We start from the raw sequence: 8271 nt of genomic DNA on the forward strand, positions 1-8271 counted from the left end.
GAACACCTTTCTCAACACTCATTTCTCGCTGAACAATCATCATTATCACTGGAACCTAGGAATCCAATGTGCTTAATTGTCTAGGCTCGGGAACTTTTCTTGTAAAAAAAATTTCTTTTTTTTTTTTTGGGGGCGAAGGGGGTGGAGGAGCAGTGGATGGCCCCAACAATGTTGTCTTGAATTAAAAAATTAACTAAATATTTTGAAATTAAAATAGAAAAGAGAGAGAGAGAAATATACCGAGGCAAAGACTTCCTGTAAACTGAGATTCAAATGGGACCAACAAGAGCACAACTCATGTTAAATTATTTGATGTTTTCCATATACAGGAGGGGTCTGACGGGATTCAAAAACAAATTTTTGCCAGAAAATCTTGGTTAACTCACCATATATTCTCATTAAGTTTTCTGAATAACTTTCCCACGTCCTCCAAATAGCACACTTAAAAAGGGGCACAGTCCATTTTAGTTATGTCAGCAAAACAACATTCATTAAGAAATAAATTAAAGGCCTACTTGGAATGGTACTCAAAAATATTTATATGCATGTTTAACATAAAAACACAACCCTTTTCACACACCTCATATTTCATAAATTATGATTAAAAAATTACCCATGAGTTCTTTTAAACCAACCCTAGATGCAGAGCAATGAGCATAAATGCCGACCAACTTTAAAAGATCCCCAATATTTATCTAATTATCTGTCAATATTGGAGTCTCGTGGACGCACAAAGCGTTTGGACTACAGAGGTGTTTGGCATTCTCAAAACCGCAGTTTCAGAAGTACTTTTCCGCAAAACGAAATATCTTCCTCCACATATTTACTTCGTAATCCGTAAAAGCACTTCTGAAACCATGGTTTGGTTTCTATCCAAACACCCACCTTACAGTTGAAGCCAAATGTTGCTAGCTTACAGCTAGCTTTGTTTAATTTCCTTGGCATTTTTGACAATTAGTCTCAACTTGTTTCAGACTCGCTGTTACAATCCCCCACCTTTTTTTCCTCTCTCCCACTTGTTTTAAAACGGGAAAAAATCTCAAAACTGTTTGAGAAGGGGCAATAATCACATGGATTAAAATGCTCCAAAAGTGTTGGTCCAGCATCATTGAGGTTTCGAACCAGCATGAATAAATCTGCAAATTATGACAGGCATAGAACTTAAAGAGAAAATTGTGAAGCGCCATAAGAGCCATAATTTCTGTTCAGCACAAGAGAGAGAGAGACAATAATCAGGTGACAACCAATGGCACATACAAGAGATGGAAAGAAAAGATAATAATTAATACCCCAATGTCAGGAGCAGAAGAAAGGTGCCATCAGGCCAAATGATCGAACATTCATGGGCATATCTGAAACAATGCATGCCAACTTCTCAGCTGCACCACAGTATTTTAGAGGAGCTCATTAAAAATAGATGCAGAAATCAATACCTGCTTCAGATTTCAAGTAAACTCAGGTGATAAAAACAAATACAGCTATCCAAGTATTTTTGTCACCTTAATAGGACCTCCCAGATAGCCAACTTATTATCAAAGCTGCAAATTGCCAAGTTCGATGGCAGTAAGAGTCGGACAAAATAAGCACCCAGCCACGCAGACTGACAGGCCAAGAGACATTGAAGATTTTGATACTGGAAGCACAAAGTGGTTAGAGCAGTGGGGTGACATTGTCAGTCAAACAGGAAGCAGAAAGACGGCTATCATTTGTCACAGCTAGAACATATGCAGATGCTTACATAGCTCCTTTTCTGAGACACCCAGAAGCTTATATAGATGTAACCATGTACATACCTTGACCTTCCAAAACTGAAATAGTCAAGATAAATGTAATAGAAAACAGACCGGGACCAGAAAAGCTTGGTCAAGTTTGATGCTCAACATCACAGCTGAACTGCAACTAAAGAGGAGAGGTCGGCATAATTTTGGATGAAATTCAGAATAAACCACCCATAACCTTTGTTTCAATCAAATTAACATCACTAACATTTCATCAGATGAACCGCCAAATACAAATTCTCCAAGAGAAAGTTACTGACTATAAACTACAATCGTAGTTGATGACAAAATAATAATATAGTGATCATAATAATCAATTACAAACTGTGGCCAGAGTACACAACTTTCTGTCATAAGGTCAAATTCAGACATGAGGCTAGCAGCAGCTTTAAGTCAAGAGGAAGGGACAAAAGGATCTACGTACAAGCCTAAACAGCTAAAAGTGGCCAGCTTTCACTGGAAAATCAGGTGCATTTTTGCAAAATGCCTTCAATAATTAAAAACCTGGACTGTGAAAATGCCTTCAACAAAGTAATTATCGTTCACATCTATACATTTTTTTTTTTAACCAAGACTCATCCCAATGGAAATGAAAGATTTAATTTAGCTCATAACAGTGAACAGCTATTGTATCAAATGATATGTGATGGCGACCATAAAGAGAGGTTTAGCATACATCAATGCTGAACGGCATTTGTTCAAAACTGTCAGAGCAAATCTTCGGATCACATTTGGCTGTAAGAGGCCAATCGACATCAACTAGAATCTCTGCAGACCTTCAGCAGCTCATGAAACTGTTCTCCCATAACAAATAGATGCTATGTACAAGTTTTTGGCCCACTTTTCCTGCACAATTAACATATCAAGTGTAAGCATCGAGCATCATGGAATGACAATGGATATTGAAAATCATGTGTCATAATAACCTTAACATGAGTACTAGGGAAAGCAGATGTGCGAAGCGTCTCTTGAGTTTCATCAGCTGGTTTTCTTCTTGGGACGCTCAGAACAAAAGCAGCTTGGTCCCATGTTGCAGCAGTAGATGTGATTCGGTAACCACCATCCCACCTCCGATGAATACCTTCACTGGGATACAGGAAATCAAGTTCCACAACCTGCCAATTATTTTGAACAGTTCAACAAAGGCATGCCAGATATGATTTTAAGCACCAAAAGATCTTTAACTCAATGAAGTATTTAAAATCTAAGAATAAGACCTGATCTGAAAATCCTGCACCACGGGACATGACAATAGCCCATCTACTTCCAGCAGTTGCCATGGCAGTGACGTAAAAGCCCTCTCTCCATTTTTTATTAATCCACTTGAATGGAAATGAATCACTCACTTTATAGGACTGCTGCACGTACTGGGTCCCTGAAAAACAACACAACAGCAGAGGCAAAGCAGCCGTTTATACATGAAAATACATGCCAAATTAAGCTCAACATGTTATCAAATCCATTTCACAAGCACTTGTTCGTTCGCATGCGCATGCGCACACTCACAAAGCCAGAAGAACAAACCTTTAGACATTACAACCAATGAGCTTCCATTATTAGCCCCTGCTATAGCACTGATGTAATAATTTTTTTCCCATTGTTCCATAATCCAATCCTATAAAAATGGGAACAGTACATAAATCTTGTAAGAATCATACAGTAAAAGTTAAGTATGAAATAATTCAAAAATCATATACAAAAAGGCCTTAGATTCGCAGCTAGAAGTAGAACAACTGCCAACTGAAATGTAATTCATCCAACCTTATGAAGAAAATACGGTGAGAGTTCATAAACTTGTGAAGAGAAACCAGTGCCAGCATCCATAATAAGTGCCCAAAGATTAGAACAAGAAGCCACGCTGCTTATAAATAACCCATCCTCATTTCCTTTCTCAATGTGTTGAGACAGGCGCATGTCTGCCACATTGTAATGATACCTATACCACCAGACGAAAACTTCAACCTCTGACCTTTCAGAAGACAATAGTTTATTAAGATTCAAGGGAAAAAAAAGAAAGAGGGAAGAAAAAAACCTTTGCTTCATTGGTCGACGAGCATTGTAAACACTGATCCATTGAGTTGCTGGCATTCCCATTCTGACCTTCTTCTTAGGTTGTTCATCGTCGTCATCTTCTATGGTCAATCGTCCTCTCTTATGACCAACCTGACATATAAGCTTCACAAGAACAACAGAAAGGTGTGTTAAGTCAGGCAAATTGTACCAGTATCAGTAAAAGGCAACATAGCATAGCAAGAATAGTACCTTCTGAGCGCCCTCAGTATTTATTGGCCTGATGTCCGGATTCGGGCCAACAATTCCATCAAAAAGGGAGATGTACTTTGCATAATTTGGTTCTTCATCAAACTTCAAATTCACAACATACTCAACAAACTGTCGAAAGGGTTGAGGACAAAAACAGCACAAAGTTTCTGGGGATGTGGCCATCTTCTTCTTGCAGACAAGGAATCCTTTGTTATCTCCCTGCAAAATACAATTATATGAGAACAGCAAAGTTATATTATCTGCTCTGTTGACCATGTTATTACACACAATACTGACCTGATATCCTTGCCACGGAAGCCGACCACGAAGTAGGAAGATCAGTGTATAAGCAAGAGATTCCAAATCATCTCTTCTGCTGCCAGTTCTACCAAGAGATGACTTTGCATAATTTGCTTCATCAAACTTCAAATTCACACATAGCATGTCGAAAGGGTTGAGGACAAAAACAGCACAAAGTTTCTGGGGATGTGGCCATCTTCTTCTTGCAGACAAGGAATCCTTTGTTATCTCCCTGCAAAATACAATTATATGAGAACAGCAAAGTTATATTATCTGCTCTGTTGACCATGTTATTACACACAATACTGACCTGATATCCTTGCCACGGAAGCCGACCACGAAGTAGGAAGATCAGTGTATAAGCAAGAGATTCCAAATCATCTCTTCTGCTGCCAGTTCTACCAAGATGAGCATGCACACTAGCATATCGTACTGTCCCCCTGCGGCAAGAATATGACACATGCAATCAAACAGAAGCCCAATGTTCAATAGGCATATTAAGCAAAAACTAGATATCATAACCTACCTAAATACATCTGGGCGTTGATCATACTCAACATGAAGGCCTGTTGAACTATCGCGCCATCTGGTAGCTGTAATCATAAGAAATTAAGCATGCATCATTTCAAATAAAAGCACCGAGATTCAAGGAGCTTATTTACCAAGTCCCAGATCGACAAGAAACAGCTTCTTCTCATCAGTAGTTCCAGGGGAGCCAAGCAAGAAGTTCTCAGGTTTTACATCACCGTGAACATAGCTGTATTATGATACCACATTCTTGGAAAATTAAAATCAATAAAGCATAATATGAGACTTAATAATATAGAATCATAAAGATGAGAATTACCCTCTAGAATGCATCTTCTCTAATATGGATATTGCCTCAATGGCAATACAAGCTACCATTTCTATAGACATCCTAAAGAAAAATAAAAGGAGTGAAGGTAAGATAAGCAATATCCTTTACACGTTTGAAAAAATTAAGATGCTATCCATTTCACTATACTTGCAGAGATACTTACGCATGAGAGTTGTTATTCCACACGTCCCATAGACTAGGGCCAAGCATATCCATTACCTGTTATGAAAAACAGTTACAAAAATACCCATAGCCATAGACATACTAACTCTTTATATAAAATTTGACTGTACATACCATGACATAGTAATCACCTTGCCTCCCCTTATAATGAACTCGCGGAACACCGTGACTACCTCCCAACACACTAGAGGGATAATCACGCCATTATCAGTAAATGAGAAAAAAGGTGGAGAGATCCTGTCGTCTAGAAAGAAAGGATTTGTAGCTTACTTGTAAACCTGCCACTCGTATGGTGGTCCATAGTTGCAGCCTTTACTGCTTCTATGCTCAAACTTTAAGGCCACCTGAAAGAATTAGACAACACAAAGATGATAGATGACTCCGTGAAACATGCCATAGGATAAAACAGAAACACTAATGCCAAACCTCCACAGCTCCAGGACCAGTCAGTTCAATGGGATTTGTTGCAACAACACGCCTGCCAACATAGACTTGTCCAAATCCTCCTTTTCCCAATTTTCTATCAATTCTATATACTGGTGAACCACCAACCTGGACCTGTCGTGGAGAAACCAAACGATAGATTATTTTTCTATATTAAACATCAGAACGCTTCCGAAAATTGACTTGCAACTAAATTATTTGGGAACTGAGAAACTGATAATGTCTTGACAGGAGAAAAATCAGCAACCAAACCACTGGTTACCATGCCACCCGGGTGGGAGAGCCGCTCTCACAAGTAACTAAACTATCTTCTCACATTTCATTCAAAGCAGACCGCAGGCATACACACGGTGAAATATCACCAGCCCCCCAACCACAATCGTAAATTAAGCACAGGGAGGAACAAGCAATAACCAGTGGGACATCCTCATGTATGTCGAGAAAGATGAATAAGTCGAGAAAGAAAAACCTTTTCACTGAAGCTTATTGCAGATATGTTGGGGAAAGCACTCAAAATCCTATAAAAACAAACCTCACCAAGACAGAGAGAAGCTACCACGTATGCTCAGAAAAGCCAATAAACAAGATAGGTCTCACTAATTTTTTAGAGCTATAGCTCATCCGTGTCGTATCAAACCTCATATTATAATGAGAAAGGGAAATTTTCTTTGATCTTTATCATCAAAGAAGGTGGAAACACAAAACAAACTGAAACAAATTCAAGAAATCAGACCACCTTCTCTGGTAACGGAGCGGTGCAGCCCTCGTCTTCGGCAGCCGGAGCCTTATCGGGACTATGGCCACCACTCTCATAATCATCCATGGCTTTATCCCCAACGTTCTCTCTCAAAACCCTAAGCTTTGCGTCTGGCGCTTGTCCCTGTTCTTTCCCTTCCTTATCTCCCAACGTCCTCCTTTCAGGAATGGCGCCAACGTCCTTGCTCACAATATAATTAGTTTCTTCAACCCCGATCGTGTTCTTCTGCTGCGGATTCTCCCTGTTCTGCACGTTGGTTCTCCTCCTCTGACGAGTTCTTACCGTGGGCTGATGGGGTTTGGTAATCGGCTTAGGGATTGGGTTATGTAATGCCCAGTTCCTGCGCGCTCTGCTACGCAGTTCAGGCATCGTAAGGCGGTTGGCCCATGAAGAAAGAGAGCCCTATGTGAGGATTCATCAAGGCTTCAGAATCATCGGCGGCGAACGGATCCGCGCAGGCTTGGGCGAAGCAGAAATGAAGAGGGGTGGACGATAGAGAATGGCAGCCGATGGCTGAAGAGACGAGCCAAAAAAATATGTTACAGTTCGACGAGAGATCTGTGGAGGAAATTGAAAAGCAGATGATTCTAGACTTCTAGAACAGAGAGAGAGAGAGTCACACACAGAGGAGATGGCTTGAGAGAAAGCATCACTCTGTTTCTCCCTAATAAACTAAATACACGTAACACTCAAAAAAATTAATTAAATAAATCTTCTTTGTCTTGTTTGGTTAGATTAAAATAAATAATGAAATCGCATGGCAAAGTTGTTACGATAACTTTAATAGGTAAAACAATATACATTTTGTCAGAAGATTTACTCAAAAAATCACTTATTTTTTGAAAAAAAATGGTAAATTTATTGTGCTTGTATAATTTTTTTAGGGATAATTAATCTCCAGATCCTTATACTTTTATCTGATTTTTAATTAGGTCCTTATAAAAATTTTTTTTTATCACTTTTACTTTCGTGTGTTTTTAATTAGGTCCTTCTATTTTTTTTTTTTTTATCAGGTCCTTATAGTTCACTTATTTTTTAATTAGGTACTTTGTAGTTTTTGAAAAATTATTTATTAACTTTATTCTTTAAAATTAATTTCATTTTTAAATTAATAATTTATAATTAGACAAAATAATTATATAATCATTTAGTAATTAATAAACAATCAGAATAATAATTATAATTAAATATAAATTATTTATAATCATATTTTAATTTTAGATAAATTTATTTTTATAATTTGAATTTTATAATTATAAAAATTCAAATTGAAAATAAATAATATATTTGTTTAACTAAAAATTTAAAAAATATTAACATAAGATTGTTACAATAATTTATTATTTTCAAAATGTTATTATTTGTAAAATAAAGAATAAAAACTACAAGAACCTAATTAAAAACAAAGTAAAACAATAAAGACCTGATAAAAAGAAAAAAGATTATAAGGACTTGATTAAAAATATATGAAAGTATAAGGATCTGATAAAAAGAAAAAATTATAGGGACATGATTAAAAATCAATTGAAATTATAAGGACTTATACATTAATTATCCCATTTTTTTAAAAGAGAAAATCTTAATAAAATTTAGTTAAAATACCTAAATTTAAATTAAAACATACACTTTTAACAAATGTCTAATTAAAAAATGAGTCCTAATTTAGAATTTATTAATATTATTAAATA

The 8271-nt window shown here is 37.0% G+C and overlaps 1 protein-coding gene across 10 annotated transcripts; it reads right to left on the minus strand.

Moving 5' to 3' along the window:
- Nucleotides 1-892: 892 nt before the first annotated feature.
- On the minus strand, nucleotides 893-7200 carry LOC114734331 (casein kinase 1-like protein HD16). 10 transcript variants are annotated; one of them, XM_028921955.1, is made up of 20 exons: nucleotides 6563-7200; nucleotides 5809-5940; nucleotides 5653-5726; nucleotides 5497-5566; nucleotides 5363-5418; nucleotides 5188-5259; nucleotides 5003-5097; nucleotides 4867-4933; nucleotides 4743-4780; nucleotides 4338-4429; nucleotides 4041-4259; nucleotides 3811-3953; nucleotides 3540-3714; nucleotides 3303-3393; nucleotides 2996-3153; nucleotides 2705-2893; nucleotides 2455-2624; nucleotides 1500-1633; nucleotides 1290-1379; nucleotides 893-1201 (listed from the first exon to the last, which is right to left on the minus strand). In XM_028921955.1, the coding sequence occupies exons 1-17, from the start codon at nucleotides 6950-6952 to the stop codon at nucleotides 2565-2567; spliced, it is 2121 nt and encodes a 706-aa protein (XP_028777788.1). In that variant the 5' UTR covers nucleotides 6953-7200; the 3' UTR covers nucleotides 893-1201; nucleotides 1290-1379; nucleotides 1500-1633; nucleotides 2455-2564. The 10 variants fall into 10 exon arrangements, with proteins under 10 accessions (XP_028777788.1, XP_028777785.1, XP_028777784.1 ...); XM_028921952.1 differs by having other exon boundaries at nucleotides 1500-1799; XM_028921951.1 differs by having other exon boundaries at nucleotides 1500-1893.
- Between the last annotated feature and the right edge of the window lie 1071 nt (nucleotides 7201-8271).

The sequence above is a fragment of the Neltuma alba genome, unplaced genomic scaffold, assembly GCF_004799145.2.
Source record: "Neltuma alba isolate B1F8T4 unplaced genomic scaffold, ASM479914v2 tig00013086_pilon, whole genome shotgun sequence".
NCBI classification, from domain to species: domain Eukaryota; kingdom Viridiplantae; phylum Streptophyta; class Magnoliopsida; order Fabales; family Fabaceae; genus Neltuma; species Neltuma alba.

Bases quoted from the DNA above. Each gene is read 5' to 3' on its own strand.
- LOC114734331 (XM_028921955.1), bottom strand. From the start codon at position 6,952: ATGCCTGAACTGCGTAGCAGAGCGCGCAGGAACTGGGCATTACATAAC. The intron at 4,934-5,002 runs GTAAATAAGCTC...TTATGATTACAG, and splicing joins TCTTGTCGATCTGGGACTTG to CTACCAGATGGCGCGATAGT. The intron at 4,781-4,866 runs GTAGGTTATGAT...TTCTTGCCGCAG, and splicing joins CAACGCCCAGATGTATTTAG to GGGGACAGTACGATATGCTA.